Here is a 20741-nt window from a genome sequence, read left to right as displayed (position 1 = left end):
GAAGGTGGGGGCAAGCAGGCTCCACCCACTTTTATTGAGGCATCTGATTGGCCAGTTTCTAACTTGCTCTACAGAAAAATATTAATACAAAAATGAGGATTATTAAGAACATGTTACAAAAAAAGGTATCAGATCAAGAATGGTTATTCTGACTAATAGAACGACTGAGTCTCTATAGAAGTCTATGGGGTTTTGGCTTATTGGAGCCAGCGACTACTTCCTGTTTGGAACCCAGGGAGGGAGGAGTCACTCGGTCCAGTTTTCATATGCAGTCAATGGTCTGTACATTGACTTATATCAAACTGGACCCCGTGCTGCAGGAATGGCGTTGTGTGTGAACGCAGCTCAACTACAAACATCCCAGCCTCCAACACTTTTAGGAGAAGAAAAGTCCACATTGATTTCTGAGGTGTGCAAGCTGTGATTGTGGAGCTAAGAAGTCATTTTCTGGTCTTTGTCTGCACCATCTCTCTGCACCCACGTCGTGCGTGAGGAACAAACTGGGTCCACCTCGGGGGGGGGGCCCAGTGGATGCATGCACAGGTCAGTCCACTGCAGCAGGAGAGACGGGAAAAGAGAGATATGCTGTGGAAAGAGTGGGGTGGGGGGGGTGTGCCGGGTGTGATGTCACGGTGTGGTCACTCGGTGGGCGGGGAGCTGCGTCCTCGCCGACTCCCCTGTGTCCCCTCCCCTGGTCCCCCCATACCATCTCTGTCTGTCGCACCTCAAAGGATGGCTCCTCCCCCTCCTGATCTCCCCCTTCGTCCTCCTCACCAATATGGCAGCTCTGGTGAAAGAAGAGCAGCAGGTCAGACGCCCGCGGCACTGAGAGGGCTTTCTCATGTGTGTGTGTGGGGGGGGCGCACCTTTGCCATAATGTCAGCGTAGGACATGTACAGATGATCCACGTCCAGTTTACTGAAGCCAGACGACAGGAAGGCGTGAGAACAGCAGCAGAAAACACACAGGGACTGAACGTCTCAACACGCCTCACGTCTTTTCCGTGAGGGCGGTGCGGCTGAAATGAAGAATCAGCTGGTGGAGGGGGTCCGGCTTCCTCTCCGTCTCCTCTTCCTCTTCCTCCTCTTCCTCCATGGCTTTCTACACAAAGATTACACGAGTCATGACAAAGATCGAGGGATTTTTTCCAAGGACTTTTATTTTGAAAATAAAGGATCCTCTGTGACTGAAATAATCCAGAACAGTTTACTTTGTAAAAGTTGGATTTAAATTCATCAAACTGCAAACAAAGATATTTGTTAACAAGTGATTAAAAATTCAAATTTTCTTTAACTAATATTTAATATTTAAGGCTAAATTAAATCAGATTAGTTTGATTTTTGGTCCAAATGAGCTCATCTCTCTCTATACTCTTTGTTTTCTTTTGAAATAAATGACTTGAAGCTGCACAGTGGTGTAGTGGTTGGCATTCTCGCCTCTTAGCAAGAAGGTTCTTGTTCGAATCCCAGCTGGGTCCTTTCATACATTTTCTCCGGTTTGCTCTCACAGTCCAAAAACAATCTTCTTATGTTAACTGATGACAACAGACAGACCACCAATCCAGGGTGAACCTTCACCCAGCAGTGGCTAGGATAGGCTCCAGCAACCCTGTGACCCCGTTTATCCTGTTTTACAGATGAACTATGTAGATTTTTTTGCTTGAATGAAACTCTTATGCTGCTTTCCTGCTTTGGATCTATTCTGTTTGGTGCAGTGTGATTCATGTGTTGTTCCTCTTTCCAACTCTCCTCCAGGGGAGATTCCAGGTGGCTCGTCTGTGCTCCTGTCTTTGGCCGTGCACCCCCACCCCCACCTCTCCACTGTTCCCCCAGCTCCATCTGGATGAAGCCCGTCTGCTACACTCTATAAAACACGTAGTTGTAGAGTTAGATAAGCTAATCTCCCATCCTGGGAGAGGATCTCTCCTTCAAGTGGACATCCCTGAGGTTTCTTCTTTTTTCTTTTTTAGGAGTTTTTCCTCACAGAGAAGGGCAGGGATGCCCAGTTTACCTTAGTCTGTTTAGTTTAGCAACCAGCAATTGCTTAAACTGTATGATTGATTTTATGTGTTTGGACGATAACCAGTGTGACGCCTGTTGAGATAACAGTGTTGTGTAATTCGCCTATATAAATAAAATGTAATTTAACTTTGAATCCTTTGACTTTCTTATATGCAAAAGAGATTTTACATTTTGAGGAAGGCACAGTTGTTAGTTTGTGGTTAAAGGATGATTTAATGAATTAAAAACAAAAAGTTGCTTCTAGATGCTTCTCCTGCATCATGGCTTTTGTGTAAATCACAAATCTGCAGTTTCTAAAATACTAATAACATGATACATTTAAAATCACCTGAACCTGATTTTTTTTAGCTTTCTGACTCTCTACTGAACTCGTCTTCATTCCTCAAAGTGTCACTTTGCTGCACGTTTCAGTTTTCTGAGCTGATGAGCAGTTTGACGGGCGCTCCTGATGATGCGAGTGTATGGCGGCGATGACAAAGCGCCCGCCTCACAATTACTGTACTTACTGACAGGTCGTCGATCATCTTGTCCTCAAACGAGTAACCCTCGTTCTCCAACCAGTTGCGTTTGTAGGCGTCCAAGAACATGTTGATGGCTCGATGCCTGCAGACAACAGAACCGGCTCTTCAAAACTACCCCGCGGGTCCGTTTGTGTGGTAAAGGGGGGGTCATTACGTGGGGATGTTGTAGAGAGGCGTCATCCTGAAGCAGGCCACCACTGCCCTGCGGCGCTGCTTGGACAGCAGCTTGTGCCAAACCATCTTTTTGGACTTGTAGGGATGCTCGGTCTAAAGGAGAGCAGAATCACTTTGCTTCTTGCAGGTTTGCTTTGGTTTTGGTGTAGACTGGCTCCGCCTCCAGCTGTACTCACCACCTCGATGTGATAGAGGACGGCTGACACCTCTTGCACCCTCTTCACCACCTTCTCTGGGTCCTCTGCATCCTCGGTGTTTCCAGACCGCTCCTTGTACAGAGACATCTGCCAGCGCATAGCCGGGTCCTCAACCTGAAGATGACAGAGACCGAGGTGAGCTTTTACCTTACCACACTTTTACCACACAAACACAAAAGGAAACAATTTTATACATCATATTATATTATTTTTATTCACTGGCAATAGTTCAGCAAGGTTTCAATTAAATTAAAAAAAAAAAGAGCTGTCTATTAGAAATCCAACAAGGAAACCGATCATTATTCTATTTGCCAAATTTACCAGTTTGGGATGAATAAAGTATTTCTATTCTATTCTATTCTACTTTGGAATGGGGACCGACATGAGTTTTCCACAATAATGAGCACCAACATTGTCTAAAAATTGAGGAAACTCCGCGAAAGTCCCGCCCTCCGACAAATGGCGTCATTAATTTTTTTCAGATTTGCGATTAATTTTTTTTTTAATTGGTTTAATTTATTTTTTTCATTTTTATATAAATTTAAGAATAAGAAAGATGTGTAAATAATCCTGTCAACAAATGTTTGTCGTCTCTCTTCTTCCGCTCTTCAGTGGCCGGGTTTTGGGGGGACGGGAGTCTAAGCATAAACACCCAGACTTCCCTCTCCCCGGTCACTTCCTCCAGCTCCTTTGGGGGGATCCTGAGGGGTTCCCAGGTCAGCTGAGAGTCTCCCGTCGCAGCGTTTGAAGGTTTGGGATTGTTTTGGAAACATCTTTTATTTGCAAATAATTAGTTAGCCTTTTTTATCAATTCCTGCCACCACAAAAAAGTTTAAATATGTTATTTTCTCTACCAAAACAATGAAGTGACCATTGAAACACAAGTTATTTTATCTTTCAAAATCATCATTTCATTATGATAACAATTGTTTAGAGATAGGTTTAATTCAATCCATAAAAAACTAAGACCAATATGATCAGAAAGCATTCAATTAAATTTAAATTAAAAAAAAAAATTGTTTTTTTAACATTATTTTGCGTTGTGAGATGGCTGTCATTTTGAAAACATTTTACAAAGAAAGATGAAAATGTTGCTTTTTTTCCCCCAAGTTTATTACTTTTTAGTTTCAAACTGTTTTCAAAGTTTGCATGTTTTTTTTTATTCACTTTAAGCCAATCCTGATTTTCAACTGAATGTGACTAGAAAACAAGAAAGAGTCTCACCTTCCCCTGAAGATGCAGATTGTTGTGCAGGAACTCCCTCACTTCCTCGTCTGTGTCTTTCTACAGAGATTTAGAGGACAGACGGTTAATTCATTGTTAAAAATACTATTCCTTAAACCGATTTAACAGCAAACTAAAGTGATAAAATGAAAACGGTTTTTAAAATGTAACTGCAGGAAGGTCTGTACTCAGACAGATGACAACAATCTCTTTCATTTCATGAGGCCAGTTTTCCTATTCTCTGAAAACTCTCTTCAGATGGACCGAGGTACCAGTGAGTATCTGATCTTGGCCAGATTGATGAGCTCCTGGTCCGCAGGAGAGCACATATTGAGGCCGATGGGAAGCATCTTCTTCAGGGCCGCCACAATCAGGGAGGTCTGCACGGAGTAGCGGTCCCCCCTCTTCTTCTTCTTGGAGCGTTCCTGCTCCGAGCCTCCGGACTGACGACAGTCAAAAACAACAAACACGTTTCTGGTTAATGACAACATGAAAACCATTTTTTGTCCAACAGAATAATTTGTGAATTCTCCTTAAATCGTCTGTGGAGAAACGCTTTGCAAACATGCTGAGAAAGTGAAGCAACAAGTCAAAGAAGAATCAGTCAAACTTTCTGTGTTTGGCTGCAGCTTCAACTCACAGGTTAGACCAAACGTAGCCTCACTGTTAGTATTGCACTGGCTGGGATTGTTCCTCGGAACAGATCCATCGCTCTGGAGCTCTTCTCACCGTTTCCTGCAACACCTGATCAGCTTCAAGCCCCGTAGTTACCAAAGCATGGCCACAAGGGAAAAACCAACACATGCATGGAAAATACAGAGCTCTGAACACGCCACACGAGTGTAGAGGCTCACGTCTGTAAGGGTGGATAGTCCGGGGACTGAGTTTAGAAATGAGGAAATTAGATAATCAGAGAAGCTTCATCCTACAGGCGTCCTGCGTTCACTTATATATCACATGCACACCCCGTGGTGCAGCATTTGTGTCTGCAGTCAGTAAGGAGACAGTACTCACACTTTACAGCTAGAATATGGTTAAGAACATCGTACGACAGCATCACCCGTACATTAGAAAAATGTCCTTACAAATACTTCACAATACACGTCCCCCACCCACGACAATGGTACGTTCCATTTACATGCCGTCTCTCACGGTGACCGTACAAGCTTCAAGGTAACTGTAAGACCCACCTGTGCTCACCCTAAGATGGAGCCGTTCCTCTCTATGACCCCCCACGGGCACAGACAACCTAAAAACCTGCAGCACCTGTACAGGTACAGGTGACTACGCTACACGTTCTCACTCCCAACTCGTCATATTTGGACTTATGATTACAGGATCCTCCGCTGTAGAACAGGGTTGTAACAAGTATCCGAGTAGCACTCAGATTCTCATGATCTGCTCAGAAAATTCGAGGACGAATATTCACAATGTCCAAGATCGCTGATTTGTGATCTTTACAAATATAGTAGTGTTGTAAAAATATTTATTGCTTTGAAATACAGAATAATGCTGGATTAGACTTTATGAACTGAAGCAAAGCCGAACGTGCATTACTACTGTCACCGGAGCTTTCTGTTTTCAAAGTAAAACTAGCGAGTGCTTCTTCTCTGCTCCCTTACTGCCCCTTTCCGCGAGGGAGGGTCTAAGGGCACGGATAACCAGTTTATTTAGTCTGTTTAGTTTTAACTATTGTTCATATTTTGAAGCCCAATGAGGCAAATTATTTTGTGATTTTGGGCTATATAAATAAAATTGAATTGAATTGAATTGAATTGCTCAAAAATTGAGACTGAAGTTCCGCTCACTGACATAAGTTCTAAAAAACCGAGTTAGCCTTAACACCTGAGCTTTAGCTCCAGCGTTTATATTGTTTGGTTATGGTAACTCTTCAACAATTAACGTAACTCCAGCGGATTCTGAAGAGAAATGCAGCCTCGCTGATAGGCTGTTCTGCACAGCTAAAAAACGGATGTGATCAATGCGAATCAGTGGATTCTGTCGCTGAGAAAAGCAACAGATTTGCATTAAAATGTTGCAGAACTTTGAGGATGGAAAACTGTGGATGACATTGTCAGGATTTGTTGTTAAATGATCAAAAACAAAACAAAAAAACAAAAAGTTAGTTTAAATACCTTTGATTTTTGAAGCAAATGGTGTATATCGTGATATCATCGCGATATAAAATAATTAATATCATGATATACAATTTTTTCCATATTGCCCAGCACTATGTTGTACTATGGCTGAATGTAATTTCTCCTCCGAATCACATGACTAAACTTCTGTACTTCTGAGGACCAGTCTGTGCGATCATCTCCTGTCAGGCTCTGTTTTTCCAATGAAAGTGCTTGAACAACTTTCACTTGAGCACAAGCAGAAACCATCTGTACCCCATTCTGGACCTCAAGCTAATGTTCTCAGTTTGAGAGTGAATGCGGGTGAAGAAGAAATTATTAACTGAGATGATCAGATAACGTCCCACAGCAAAAGGAAAACAAATATATCTAATTTAAGCCAATTTAATGAATTTAATGAACACGACTCGGATAAATGAATCCAGCTAATAACAACAGAATCCTCATAGATCCAGTAGATGATGGATCACACAAATCTAATGGGAAGAGTAAAAATAACCTTTGATAAACACTAAAACTAAAACTGAGACGAGTCTCCCGACGGTGGAATCAATCCCCAAAGCTGGAAAAAAAAGAATGAGTGTGAAATTCTAAAACCAGGAAGTGATGTCGTCTCCACCATAGTGAGTCCAACAGGAGCGGTCTAGATCTAGAACATTCACTGATCAAACAAAGACAGGGTGATGGTGCTCGGTGGTGCCAGTACATAGACAGAGCCCGCCCAGCACCATGAAACCTCTCAGACTAAAGAGACCTACAGCAAAACGCTTTCATCAAGCCTTCCAGACCCCCCAGTCGCACACATACAAACGCGTGTACAAACACACCAAAGCTCGGACTCCGGAGGCCTGGCGTGGTGTGTTTGTACACCTGTGACTGACAGGGTCTGATCGAGAAAGAAAAGGGGTGTTCCACACGAGGGCTTGATGAAATGCTTCCCAAACCCAGTGTGCCATGCGGTCAGCACAGCGCTCGTGCACAAACCCAATCTGACCTCTCCGTCTCCGGCCTAGACGCCCGGCGTCCAACCCCGACACAGGATCAAAGGGGAGAACACAGTTAGAAAAACACTTGAACTGCTCAACGAAAACACAGCCACTCCCACTGGAAAAGAACAGTGTGGGTTAACGGACACGTTAGTCTAACATTCCTGCGGTAGATGAAGTAAATCGTTCTAAATGACTGGAAAAGGTTAGTAACAGAATGAGCTGGAGTATTTCAAGAAAGGTTAAAAAATGATAAAAGATTATTTCTCTTGAATTCCTTCCTGCTTGGAATGTGTGATGTTCGCGAGACATTTTCCGTGTCGGGAGTTAGTGCTCGCTTTAACAGGACTTACACATTTACCAGGCAAAAAAAAAATAACAGTCAGACGTGCTTTAGTTTGGCTTTTCCAGCTCGTACCTTGCTCATCTTGCTTTTGCTGTCAGCAGTGAGGAAGGACATGTTGTTGATCTCATTCATCACCACAAAGTTCTGCTCCTCCCTTTTGAAGTTCTGTAACAGATCATGTCAAAGATATTAAAGCAAAACAGAACTTCTAGTTACAAAGTACTGAGTCATTTTACTTTGGTTGCTTTAAGAAATAATTTAAGTAAACTTTAGAAATTGTAGAAAAATTATATGATACAAAATTAGTCTAATACAAAACTCTTAACCTACTTTATTTTTATTAACTTTAATGTTGTTAGCCCAACAGATGTTTAGATGGGCAACACATCTTTGTATCCTATTTGGATTAGATGTTCCCATGTCTCTTTTTAGGACACTTTTAGACATTTATGCAGATGATAAAGGTGATTATATGTTTAAAAAACTATACAAAACAAAACAACATTAATACAATACTCTTTAAAATAACTTACTTTATAGTTACTAACTTTAAGGTGGTTAACCTAATGGATGTTAAGATGGGCAAAAATCTTTACATCCTATTAGTATTAGGTGTTCCCCATGGCTCTGTTTTAGGACACTTTTAGTCCCATCAAGATGTTCACCTTTATGCTGATGATACTGGCGATTTTATATAGTTGCATCAAGATAATTGCCTTCGTGCTAATGATAGTGGTGATTATTTGTAAAAAAAAAGAATAAAAAGAAAGAAATCTAATAAAAAACAACAAAAATACTGTGTTCTTTGCTATAAAATAGTTTAAAGTTCTAAAGTTTAAGGTTGTTAACCTAATGGATGTCAAGAGGGCAATAAAACTTTAGATCTTATCTGGATCAGATGTTACCTATAGCTCTGTTTTAGGACACTTTTAGTGAAAGTTTACTTTTATGCTGATGATACTACTAATTATGTATAGAAATCTTTTCATGGAACCTGCTTCACCTGCCCATTTATTTTGTTTTCCTAACATTTGGTTTCTCCTGTAATATTACAATAAGTGGTCAGTAGTCATAAGCTCTGACTTACAGCTTCTAGTTCTGCACAGGTCATACATGTCGCTCTCCAAAAAGTTTGGGTTTGTCCTAATACTGGAGCTTTTTGAGAAATCATGCAACAGAAAACACAGAATACATACATGTGATTTGGACCAGAAGATGAAAACCTCTCCAACCATCCTGAAAAGTTCCTCAGCATCAGGATCTGGACAGGTCAACCACCTTGCCCTGTAGACACAAGCAACATCCTCGCTCATAAACACTACCTGAACCTCCGTCTTTGTAAAGATGTTTGCACTGGAGGATACCTGCTGTTGTCCACGTAGCGGATGAGCAAAGGGTAGAGCGCGTACAGATCCCGGCAAAGCACGGCAAACTCGTCCCGAATGGTCCCGTTCTCACTGTCCACCTCCGTTTTGCCCTCCATGCGCAGGTGTTCCTCCTCAGCCACTACCTTTGAGGAGCGCTTCTTCAGCTTCTCCATGGTGGGGATGAAGTGGGATTTAAGCATCTCTGGTTTCGCTCTGCTCACAATTGGCTGAGCAAAAACTGGAATAAAAAGGAATCAATTACCCTCTGATGTGCTGATGTTATTGTCTTTTAATAGCTGTTGTTTCAACATAAGGAAGAAAGAAAATTGTTGACAAAAAGAAACAACATGCGTCATACTGTTTAGGAAAATAATAACTGTCTGTAATTAGGAAAGCAGCGTAAGCTGTTTTTTGGGCTGACTGACCGGCTAATCTCTTCATCCAGGAAGCTTCGTCGATGCCCAGGTTGTTGACCACGATCTTCATGATGCTGCCCAGCAGCTGGTTGAGATGCTCGGAGGTGACAGCGGTGCAGAGCTGGCCCTCCTGCTCGGGGAAGTTCTCCGGGCCCCTCTCCCACCAGCGCGGCAGGTAGTTGCACATCATGGGGAGCGTGATCTCGATCACATGTGGCATTTCCGTGTACCGAGCTCCAGACTCTGAAAGGTCGTGGATCTCTTTGATGAGGATCTCCAGCTCGGGGATGTCGGGGCAAAGCTCCTCCACTTGGTTGGGAAGACCCAAAACTGAGGAGAGACGAGAAGAATCAGAGGTCAGAAAGTTACTACAGTGTAATAGATTACTCCCTACCTCTGGAAACACGTTTAAACTGTTACGTTTCATGAAAACAGACAAAAGTGTCAGAACCTACTGGATCTCTCTCGGGGAGTCTTGGTGGTGTAAACAGAAAATGTGTTGAACTCGTTCAGCGTCGGTTCCAGGAAGGCGACCGGCATGGCGGCGGCCAGGTGGGCCAGACACTCTCCCAGAGCTGGACGCTGTCTGAAGGGGAAACAGCAACATAACCATCACAAAAAGAAAGACTTTACTCGCTTAGGCGGCTTTCCAAACTGTAGAAGACTTTGACGGAAACGCGTTTAGGTTTCATACTTCTCCACATGAGGAGTCTTCACCGTTCCCAGAGAGTAGATGCTGCACATCAGCCGATAGCAGGATATTTGCAAGTCATCCACTGAGGATAAACCCAAGAGAAAGAGAGGGATTTTTATTTAATTACAGGTCAATTTCAGCAGCGTGAACCCCTGACGCTCTTCACTCACGCATGACGTCATCTCCAAACTGATGCTGCGCGATGTGGTCGAACAGCGAGGTGAGGACGGGCAGCAGAGCGGTGGTGGTGTAGTTGATGTTCTGGGACACGCCTTTGACCTGAACACAGACACGCAAACACTTCATCAGTTAAGTATGAATTTATCATGTGAACAGCACTAAAGGGCTTCCTATGCAGTCTCCAGGACTTGGGAGAGTTAAAAAAAAAGAAGAAAAAAATCTGCAAGCCACACCTGTGTCTTCAAATGTCACCAAAAACTCAAGAAGTTCATCATCCTCTTTGTTCATACAGTGCTATAACACAATTCAAATTTTGAACAAAGCGCTGCACAATAAAGCCTAAACACAATAAAAACTGTTAGAAACAAATGTAACTAAAAAAATGTCATTAACCTGCGATAAGTCTAGAGTGAATGTTGTTTACTGAAAGTAGATGCTGAAACTTTTTGCTGAAAACAGTGACGCAATTAACTTTAACTGCTGAAGGGATTTGTTGAAAATGCAAAAGCTTTTAGCAAAATGCTACATTTCCTAAAATACTACAGTTTTTTTAAAGAACTATGAAAAAGCATTGAAGTTAAAGTTGTAATGCTACAGCATGATCGCCACCTAGTGGCCAAACTGAAACTCCCTCCAGGAGAAGAAGAACAATGTTTACAATGTTAATTAACATTTTAGTTAGAACTTCTCCTTTAGAGAATCCATGTAACACTGTTTGATATTAACAATCTCATTATTTCACTGATACATTTATCAGTATGTATACTGGATCAGATTAATATCAATATATTTAAAACATATAGTAGATTATTAATGTATTTCTAAGCAAATTTGTATTAATGTGTAAACTCAAAATTGAATTGAATGGAATATCAGAAGAATTGGACACAAAACACTAACACATTTACAGAAATGTCCCTGTTCACCTTAATAACATGAAATAACAATAAAAAAAAATAAAAATCATCCAGACAACATCAGAAGTAAAATCAAACGCTCATGTTTTTGTTGTCTACAAATGGAATAAAGAAATACTTAAAATATGTCCTCCATCATCAGAAAAATGCCACGAGAACATGTGAGAAACACCAAAATCACCATTTTCTGTGAAGTAGGTCTTTAGACTCCCCAAAGCCTCAAGTAGTCTTCTTTTCAGTCAGAAATTCTCACTGACCTGGTTTCGGCTGGAAACTTTGCCCAGTTTCAGGTTCTCCACCATCTTCTCGATGTCGTCTGCTGCGCTCTCAAAGAACTGTCGCAGGCCAGCCTTCACGATCTCAGGTCCCGACTTCATCACAGTCCTTGAACGATAACACGTGAAAAATGTTCAGAAGAAGTTGAATCTTTCTGCTGTTATCGTCACTGGGGAAGGACGACGGGTCACCTGGCGTCCAGCGAGCGTGACAGGATGTGCAGACAGTTGACCACGGCGCCTGCATCCGTCCCTGAAACGGCACAGCACATGTAGTGTTACCAGAATTAGAAAAACTAGACTTTGTTGTAAAAGTAAAATAAGCGCTTTGATAAAAAGGCACTGCAGGTCACAGAGCTGAACAACACGATGGAAACATCTGCAAAAACTCTCAAAATCCACAAAGTTCATCATTTCTGAAAATGTTTTCCTTCCCAGTGTGACAGCTTTGATTTAAAGTTTTCACCTAAATGAGCCCAAAAACTGCTCTAAATAAGGAAACTGACTAGAAAAAGCATGAGGAATGAGGACAAAGCATCTGCTGCCTAACAAGAGCCAGGATGGAAACATGGCAGCGCAGAGCTGCAGAGCGGCGTGGAGTCCTGACAACGCCACCGTCATGCTCTGAGTGCTGAAGCCTGGAAAGCAAATCAAGGCAGAAAACAGCAAAGCCAAGCAGCAGCTTCTGACCAACCAGCACGGTGAGTGGGAGAATGACAGCAGGGGGCAGTCTGTTATTGCTTATTAGTATGTTTGGGAGGGGGGGGGCAATTAAGATTAAAAAGCGACACAGAGAAACTACGATGGTGACACAGCAGAACGCCACCATGCAGGTTCCTTACCAAAAAGAGAAACCCTGTGCCTCACCAAGGCAGCCAACTTACAGAAGATACTGAGGTTGGAGGAGAGAGAACGGAAACGGGAAGAAGGAAGGATCACGGTGAGGGGGAAACACAAAAAGCAAAAAGAATGTCAGGGGGGGGACGGAAACGGCACATCGGAGGGGAGATGTCGGGTGATGGCAGAAGAAGAGGACAGAGGCCGTCACAAGCAGCACTGTCCTGGAGAAGACGTCAGTCTGATGGAGCGTCCGCATCCTACCTGGCAATCATCTCCTTCTCCTTATTGGAGGAGTGGCCTCCACTTCCCAGGACTTTGGCGGGGGTGGACAGGAAGTACAAGCAGTGGTTCTTGAAGTACTGGTTCACCAGCGGCAGGAGGATCTACACACACAGAGGACTTTAGCTTCCTGAGGGACCAGCGTGGGTCCTCACAGCAAAAACCAAACCGTGGTGTTCTGGAGATTCTACTGCTGAATGTATATGAGAACTGGACCGAGTGAGTGTGATGTCATCCATGGAAAATGGTTTAATTCCGGCTCCAACCAAATGAAGTCAATTCAATTGGCAATTTTTCATGATGTTGGAACCTGACGTCAGTAAATAGTGATTGGTCCGAGTCAATGTTTCTATGGTAACCACTGGCCAATCAGGAGTAAGTTTGATAGAAGGCCACACCCCTACCATGTAATCTATCAATCAAGCGTTTTTAATGTTACACGTGGGGGCCAGCAGGCTCCTCCTACTTTTATTGAGGTGTCTGATTGGCCAGTTTATGTAAGCGATAATGCTCAACAAGGTGTCCATTATCAGAAATTAATGGTTGAACCATCCAACATGCAGTGGAGGACACGAAGAGCAAAATCCTGCTAATACCACGGTCCCTTAAAAAAGATTTAAATATGACATAAGTTGTTATTTTTTAGATTGAAATTATTTTCACAAGAAGCCGACTATTTGATATCCAGTGTGATGCGTAGTTATGGTAACGGCTATCGAGCCTGCAATTCCTTTGCTCCACTGAAGCACAGGAAAATGGTACATATGCTAAATACATGTTAGGTGATCCAAAGCAACATTTGAGGGAGAAAGTTCACGTCCTACACCTTGTTTTTGTCCAGATGATGTTGAAGTTTGCGTTAAAGTCCCACATTTTTATGTAACAGTGGTGAAGATTTACGCTAGCGAGACAAAGAGCTAACATAATCAGATAGGGGGGGATCGAGGGCGGAGCTCTATAAGCCACGTCCAATAGGGGAGATTTTGGAAACAAAAGGCCTCAGATTAACATGAAAAATGTTTTTTTAAGACATTTAGGTTGTGGAATTTTGGTAAAAAATGTCATAATCATAATTAAAACACTACTGGGAAAGTTTTTTTTTTTTTTTAAATGGTCATAGGAGGACTTTAATGACACAAAAATAGTTTCCTAGATTTCTTAGATTGAAGAAATATCTACCATTGGCTTTGATGATTAAACAGATCAACAAACAAATTATTAATTTCATTAATTGGAGCCAGCAGAGACTTCCTGTTTGGAACACCAGTCCAGTTATCATATACAGTCAATTCTTTCCCAGAAGGAAGATTACAGAAGCTCATCTGGAGGAGCTGATGCCTCCTCAACAACACCCAACCTCACCAGAGCGTACAGAAGCTCACCTTGGCAAAGAATTTGATTTCCTGTTCGTGTGGGGACTTCTCCACGCGACCGCTGCTGACCACAGCCTCTGGAACCACAAAAGTCGTCAGTCGTTAATGAGGAGCTCAGAGGAACGTCTACAGGATGGAAGCCGAGTCACGGTACCGAGATGAGCGATAAACTCCTGAGCGATGTCCATCCACTTGAGAAGCTTCTGGAGGAATCCGTAGGCGAACCGCTTCTCGATGGAGGAGATGTCCTGCTCCATGTCCTTCAGACCCCTGAGGGGGAAGGAGGAGAATCTACAGCCACATGCAGAAAAGAAGATTCAGCACAAAGGGAGGCTAAGACAGCTTCACCTGGTCACGGCGTATCCGTTGAGCTGCAGGAACTTCAGCAGGTCCTGGGCCTTCTCCCTGTCTCTGGCCTTCTCCTTAGCCGTCAGGGTGTCATATGGCACCAGCAGGGGATGAGTGCCCCCCCCTTCCAGAAGCAGAAGACTCTCAGAATCAGCAGGTCTTCAACCATCACCTGCAGACACGTGCTGACGAGGTCTCACCTTTGGCCTGCAGCTCCAGCTTCTTCTTCCGGCCCCAGGTGTTGTGATAGTTCTCTGCCAGCTGCTCTGCCATAGACTGAACGGAGAACAGCATCAGTGAATGTGTTGGATCCTCCACACAAACACAGCAGGAGCGAGCGTACCTGCAGCTCTCTGGACAGGGCCATCCCCGTGATGTCTATTGGCTGAGGGTTGTAGCCATGACTGGGGTCATAGGTCGCCTGGAGAAGACAAAATCCAGAACACTGCAGAATGGACGACAGCTGGACTTTTTACTTGTTTGTTTATTTTAAGATTTGAATTCAAAGTTTGCAGGAATTGGGGGGGTGGTGTTTCGATCGACAGGTGAGTCCTTGCTGAGCAAGGTAATGGAGATGTTTATCTTTGTTACGGTTGAGGTTTGGTGATTTTATCCTTTTTTTTACAACACCAATAAAAGCTCGAGCTTTTCTATCTGGTTGGGTAAAATATTTAGGAGTTTGTGTTTCTCTTTTTTTTCTAAACACATTACTCTCCAGGGTTCATGAGAATTATTTTCTTTTTATTTTCTACATGCAAATATCTCTTTCGAAGAAAATATTGCTAAACAGAAATTTATTACTAAAGACAAAACATAAACTGAACTTTTCTTTGAGTTTGTAAACGTCTGCAATATTGTGTCTTATTGAAACAGTGACTTTTTCAGAGCTTAAATTAGGTAAAATGTTTTATGTTAATGTGTTTTAACTGTGTGTTGAGTTTAGTTTGACTTTCTCACAGCTTTTGTCTGATTTCCAGTCTTTCTTCATGCTGGTCTTCCTGTCTTTGTTCTTCCTTTTCTGCTTTTGCATTTATTTTTTATGTTCCTGCTTGGATTTCTTTGACTTTGTAAACTTGACTTTTGTAAAATGGAAAAAAAAGGCCCTCTAAAAATAAGTCAAAAATTCAGATTTTTTTTTTTCACCAGCTCACCTTTGCACTAATAGTACAGTATGTGTGACAGGATGAAAGGCTTTACATGTGTGGGTTTATATCCGTAAGTGTGTGTGTGGTACAGTGAACTTGTTGCCCCGTTATGATGACAAATCTGAGTAAAAATGTTCATTTTATTGATAACTTAATGTTATAGAGACGTTTATATTGTTGAATGATTTCTCATTGCAAACTGGAAAATATAAATAACCTCATAAATATAATTTTCATCTTCTGCAGTTCCTGGTAAAGTTCCAGTATTTCCATCAAACTGACCATTTCCCGCCTTTCTCCTTCAGTACCTGAGCGGTTTGGGACATCTTCTGTGAGGTGGCCTTCTTCTCCACCTCTCCTTCCCCTTCTCTAGCTTTCTCCAGGGTCCACTCCCAGGCCAGCATGGCTTTGATGGACTCTTTAATGGGCCAGCGATAGATCTCCTTGTCCTAAAAAGCAGATGAAAGTTACCAACGGCGTTCAGGAAGCAGCTCGGGTCATCCCACGTCCTCACCTTCTCAGAGAAGGTCTTGTACGGCCGAAGCATGGGGTGAGTCTTGGCGTTCTCGTCTAACACCTCTCCGTAGGTCCAGTTGTTCTGGATCTGAAAGTGTGGTTTAAAAATTCAGAGGGTTTCAAAGGAAGCTTAAAACCTAATTATTAACATATTTGGAGTCGGACCTTTTCAAAAGCCCATCTATCATGAGTGTGTTCTGCGTATTTGTTGATGAAAGCGTCCAGCCTCTCTGGGATGATGGTGCTGGGAGAGAAAAACCATGAAACCACTTTCCTTTTGAGCATTCTGAGCACAGACAGTTGGCCCTGCGGCTCGCTGAGCGCCAGAGGCTTCCTCTGTACTCACTTGGTGGTCTCCACTGGTTTGGGATCAAAGTTGCCCTCGGCGTCCACCGAGGCTTTCTTCTCAGTGTGAGAGGAGTAGCTGGCGTCCACATAGTCAGGAGGAATGGCTCCGGCGATGGCGCACAGGCAGGGCATGGCGATTTTGAAAAGTTCTGCATCAAATTTCTGACGTTTGGAGCAAAAACAAAGAAGAAAGTTACATTTTTTTTAAGTCCTTGGCATCCTTTAATTCAAGATCACCTACACAAGAAGTAGAGAAGAAGCAGGGCAGAATTCAAGTAAAAAACGTTACAAAAATAAAGCAACTTTACGCTCTCACCTTGTGCGCCAGCGACTCAAAGATTCCCCAGAAGAGTTTCCGGGAAAGATGCAGCTCCTCCTCGGAGGTCACACCGAAGTTGGCCCATCCGTTTGGCAGACAGTAGTACTTCCAACAGCGCTCGTAGTGATTAGTTAGCAGCTGAAAGGCATGATGGGAAATATTTGTATTCTAAAGACTGTCCGAAGTCCCTCACTACTATAGAGCAGAACTAACAGGTGTTCTTTACTTTCATTCAATTCCGTCACATGATAACAACTTTTTTTTAAAACGCTAACTATGACGTCACACATTTACTGAAATAAAAGCAAAATAAACATAAACGTTTTCCAAATAATATTCTTTAATCCATTGTGTTTTGATGAAGGAAACTTGGATGATGTAAAAATTATATATCTTTTTAAATGACAAATTTCTCAAACTAAGGGTGTCAAATTATTACATTAATTGTAATTAATTACTAACAGACATTTTAGCTTGTTATTTTTTAGAGAAATTTCTAGGGAACTGGATTTTGGAATTGTAGACACCCCCAAAAAATAGTGGACTCAGTAAAGAGAAGTGAGGGAATTGGGACACAGCGAAAGTTACAGAGAGGTAACCAACACATTGATCAACAGGCAGTTGATGAATGTGTTGTACACAGGTTGCAAAACTTTTGTTGTGAGGTACAAAGTTTTGCCCTCTTCACTGTTGGCCTTTTGAGTGAAGCTCCGCCCACCCTAACAGCCACACCCATTTCCATAAGAGCCCGCCCACAATCGCTGGAAAGGTAAAGCCACCAGCTAGAATTAAAATTAACAGTTATTGACGTGTTCAAAACAAAGCCCTGAAAAGAGAAACTAAAACCCGCCTTTTTATGCAACACCAGTCGGTACCGGTACCAACTTGGCACCAACCCAACTGATACCTTCCTGATTGACACTGAGAACTGAGTTGGATTAGAGTTAAACCTTGACAGTTCCATTTTTTGTTCCATAGAGTAAACTAAGCCTATAAAAGCACGTAAAGTGAGCAGTGAGAGAGCAGACTGACCTTCAGGGGCATCTTTGCATATTCATTGAGAATGGGAACATCAAACACCAGCCGTCTGAGCAGGTGCTGCAGCATGGAGGGTCTCAGGTACCTGCAGACATTTTAAGAAATGTCTGTCTTATTTGTGTTTCGTCTGATGCAATAAAGATAAACTGCAAGACATCGGGTCATTGGTGACACGGACTTGCAGAGCGACATGAGGCACTCTTCAATGACGTCCCTCTGCGCCTTGGTCAGGGCGCGGCCGCGGGACAGGCGGTAAATAGTGTGAAGCATGGAGTCGATCATGATGGCTCGGTGGTCCGTTCCCGCAAACAGGGGGGCGCACTTGGTGAGGAGAGGCAGCACAGCTGAGCAGAGGTAGCGGTTGAGCGCCAAGGCCATCTCAGTGGTGCTGAATGCTACCTGAAACCACAAAAACAGATGAAGAGTTCGTGAACGTGCACTTTCTGAGAAACGGCTGGTTTGTGTCATCTCACGGTATCCAGAGAAGCAGCAGCTCTCATGTCGGGCAGGAAGCCGACTTCCAGCACGTGGAGCAAGAAGTCCTGATTGTCGATGCCGTACACTCTGTCCAGGAACAGCACCATGGAGGCCTTGTGGTCCGGCACAAAGCTGGCAGACATCTTTGGCTCAATGATCTGACCATCTGTGGTTTGAGCAGACAACGTAACCCACTGATTCTCCCAAAATGCATCAGTAAATGACCAGAGATTCAGGTTGGTGTTACCTTTGCCGTAGGCGGGAATCTGCACAGGCAGGCTGATGACTCCAACCAGGTCCTCTATGGGCACCAGGGACCTCAGGATGGCTCTGATACGGAGAGCTTCACCTTTTCCTGCTTGGATTAGCTGTAAATTTAGACAATTATAGGGCGTTATGATCTGATTTACAAAGCAGAAGTTTTAAAAGCTAGTACAAAAGCAGATAAATGTCTTTACAAAACAAGCAGACGACATTATCGTCAACTTATACAACATAAAATTAACTTTATTCCAGACTTAAAAATGAATACAATCCATAGACCTGACAGAGTTGACGATCATGTGACCATTTGGCTTAAGCCGATTCACATGTTCATCCGGTTCACCACATGACATCATTAACCCCGTTTTATTCTTTAAAAGGTCAAACAGGCGTTTGTTGGTAGGGACACGCCCACTTAAGCCGTTTAGCCTCTCATAATTGGATGGTTCCATGTTGATCAAATGACATCTTCTAATCTAGAGCAATGTTTTAATTGAAAATAAAAGAAAACCATCAATAAAGAATGACTGTATTTTGGACATTACTTTTCTTCCAGGACTTTAAAGTTCATTTGATTTCATTTTGACTTCTACATGCAGAGGTAAATGAAAGGATTGGACATCAGAAACTATGACCTAGAAACTTTGGTTTCAAACCAGCACCAATAAGGAAGTGAGAGTTTTTAATAAAGAAATCTCTGGAGTGTTTTCACGTTGAAGCAGTTTCCTTACATGCATCTCTGGAGCGCAGCGACCGAGCAGATCAATGAGAGCCGAGTAGAAGGACATGATGGCGTTTCCCAGGTGCACGCGGTTCTCTTCATGCTGTTCCTCTCCACCAAACCTAAACGATGAACGAGAAACCTTTACAGCACATGTGTCAAAGTCAAGGCTCGGGGGCCGAATCCGGCCCTCCAGGTAATTCTAATTTATTGTTATTAATAGCCCAACGTTATCTTGCGCTCATTTCTAACCTGTATAATTTTGACAAAATATATTTTTATGGAGAGTAAAATATTGAAAGTTATTTAAGGTTTAAGTTGATTTATTTTGGAATAATATTCCTGCCTTTTTCCATCCATCCATTTTCTTGACCGCTTCCTCCCTTTCGGGGTCGCGGGGTGCCGGAGCCTATCCCGGCTGCTGAAGGGCGAAGGCGGGGTACACCCTGGACAGGTCTCCAGTCTGTCGCAGGGCCTCAATCACACACCCATTCACTCTCACATTCACACCTAGGGGCAATTTAGAGTCACCAATTAACCTATGAAGCATGTTTTTGGACGGTGGGAGGAAGCCGGAGTCCCCGGTGAAAACCCACGCATGCACGGGGAGAACATGCAAACTCCACACAGAAAGGTCCCAGCCGGGAGTCGAACCGGGGCCTTCTCGCTGTGAGGCAAGAGCGCTAACCACTGCGCCACCGTGCAGCCCTCCTGCCTTTTTATTATTCATAATTATGTTAAAAACTTACAGTTATAAATGTTTAAAAATTGGCTTTATGATAACTCTCTGGACTACTTTGGGATTACTAAGATTTTTTTAGGTTATTTTGTGGTTTAGCTAATATTTCAGCTACATGCTAGCTATTTTGGACAATTTAGCCTTTTTTTGTTTTTTAGGCTAATTTGGCATTTAGCTACTATTTTAACTAGCTACCAGCTTCAGTGTTTTTAGCTATCACTCTCAGCATAATCAGTGGCCAAATTCAGCTCACAGCATTCACAGCATTATTGCAGGTAATGCCATATATCTAGTTCATAATTATGTTATAAAGTTCTGGTTTTAAAGTTTTAAAGATTTAGTTTTAAAGTGTTCAAAAAATGTTGATCCTGTTCGTAAGCTGTGTTTTGGATTTAGGTCCTCTTGTGCGATTGAGTTTAACACTCCTGCTCTACAGAACCAAATCAAGCAGAACAGTACGATGGAAGAGCCTCTGAACACACACATGAACCGTCTGTCTTTTTTAACCGTTGGACCGTCTCTTGCTGGGTCCTCGGAGATCTTGATGGCCTCCTCCATAGCTGCCAGGAGGCCATTGCCGCCCTCTCCTCTCAGGGCCGGGCCGAAGCACTCGGGGCGACGGATGAGCAGCCGCACCACCACGTTGGCGTTCTCCTCCACGCTCTCTCCTGAAAGCAGTGAAAGTGAGAAGGGCTCAAAATTCAAATGTGGGAATCATGGTGGTGCTGGCTGACCGTTGACAAAGACAGCAAAGCGAAGGAAGTCCAGATATCTCTCTCCTCCACAGGGGTTCCAGCCAATGTCAGGATATCCTTTAGACAAGAGCATTGGACACATCTGCAGCCCGCAGCCAGCCAGGTACGTCACCACCTGCATCA

General features: G+C 43.0%; 1 protein-coding gene across 7 annotated transcripts in view; it reads right to left on the bottom strand.

Moving 5' to 3' along the window:
- Positions 1-20741, bottom strand: part of ryr1b (ryanodine receptor 1b (skeletal)) — a 105466-nt gene that overhangs the window by 28197 nt on the left and 56528 nt on the right. For 3 of the 7 annotated variants that reach the window (XM_036214668.1, XM_036214671.1, XM_036214670.1), the window contains 36 exons: positions 20598-20733; positions 20348-20531; positions 19135-19246; positions 18387-18507; positions 18136-18305; positions 17841-18061; positions 17657-17747; positions 16622-16762; positions 16304-16467; positions 16123-16201; positions 15956-16045; positions 15750-15890; positions 14640-14717; positions 14497-14572; positions 14297-14420; positions 14103-14218; positions 13958-14025; positions 12558-12679; positions 12299-12348; positions 11649-11709; positions 11439-11565; positions 10255-10363; positions 10085-10166; positions 9846-9976; positions 9400-9720; positions 8972-9212; positions 8804-8891; positions 7680-7772; positions 4410-4580; positions 4138-4197; positions 2893-3027; positions 2697-2809; positions 2528-2624; positions 995-1101; positions 867-918; positions 725-787 (listed from right to left, as the gene is read on the bottom strand). In XM_036214668.1, the coding sequence (XP_036070561.1) occupies positions 725-787; positions 867-918; positions 995-1101; positions 2528-2624; positions 2697-2809; positions 2893-3027; positions 4138-4197; positions 4410-4580; positions 7680-7772; positions 8804-8891; positions 8972-9212; positions 9400-9720; positions 9846-9976; positions 10085-10166; positions 10255-10363; positions 11439-11565; positions 11649-11709; positions 12299-12348; positions 12558-12679; positions 13958-14025; positions 14103-14218; positions 14297-14420; positions 14497-14572; positions 14640-14717; positions 15750-15890; positions 15956-16045; positions 16123-16201; positions 16304-16467; positions 16622-16762; positions 17657-17747; positions 17841-18061; positions 18136-18305; positions 18387-18507; positions 19135-19246; positions 20348-20531; positions 20598-20733 (4335 nt within the window). Of the gene's footprint in view, positions 1-706; positions 788-866; positions 919-994; positions 1102-2527; positions 2625-2696; positions 2810-2892; positions 3028-4137; positions 4198-4409; positions 4581-7269; positions 7285-7679; positions 7773-8803; positions 8892-8971; positions 9213-9399; positions 9721-9845; positions 9977-10084; positions 10167-10254; positions 10364-11438; positions 11566-11648; positions 11710-12298; positions 12349-12557; positions 12680-13957; positions 14026-14102; positions 14219-14296; positions 14421-14496; positions 14573-14639; positions 14718-15749; positions 15891-15955; positions 16046-16122; positions 16202-16303; positions 16468-16621; positions 16763-17656; positions 17748-17840; positions 18062-18135; positions 18306-18386; positions 18508-19134; positions 19247-20347; positions 20532-20597; positions 20734-20741 lie in introns of all 7 variants that reach the window. The other 4 variants (XM_036214666.1, XM_024277596.2, XM_036214669.1 and 1 more) reach the window with 3 other exon arrangements.

This window comes from Oryzias melastigma, linkage group LG13, assembly GCF_002922805.2.
Source record: "Oryzias melastigma strain HK-1 linkage group LG13, ASM292280v2, whole genome shotgun sequence".
NCBI classification, from domain to species: Eukaryota; Metazoa; Chordata; class Actinopteri; order Beloniformes; family Adrianichthyidae; genus Oryzias; species Oryzias melastigma.
The sequence above is the reverse complement of the archived record's forward strand: the minus strand, read 5'-3'. Positions and strand labels throughout refer to the sequence as shown.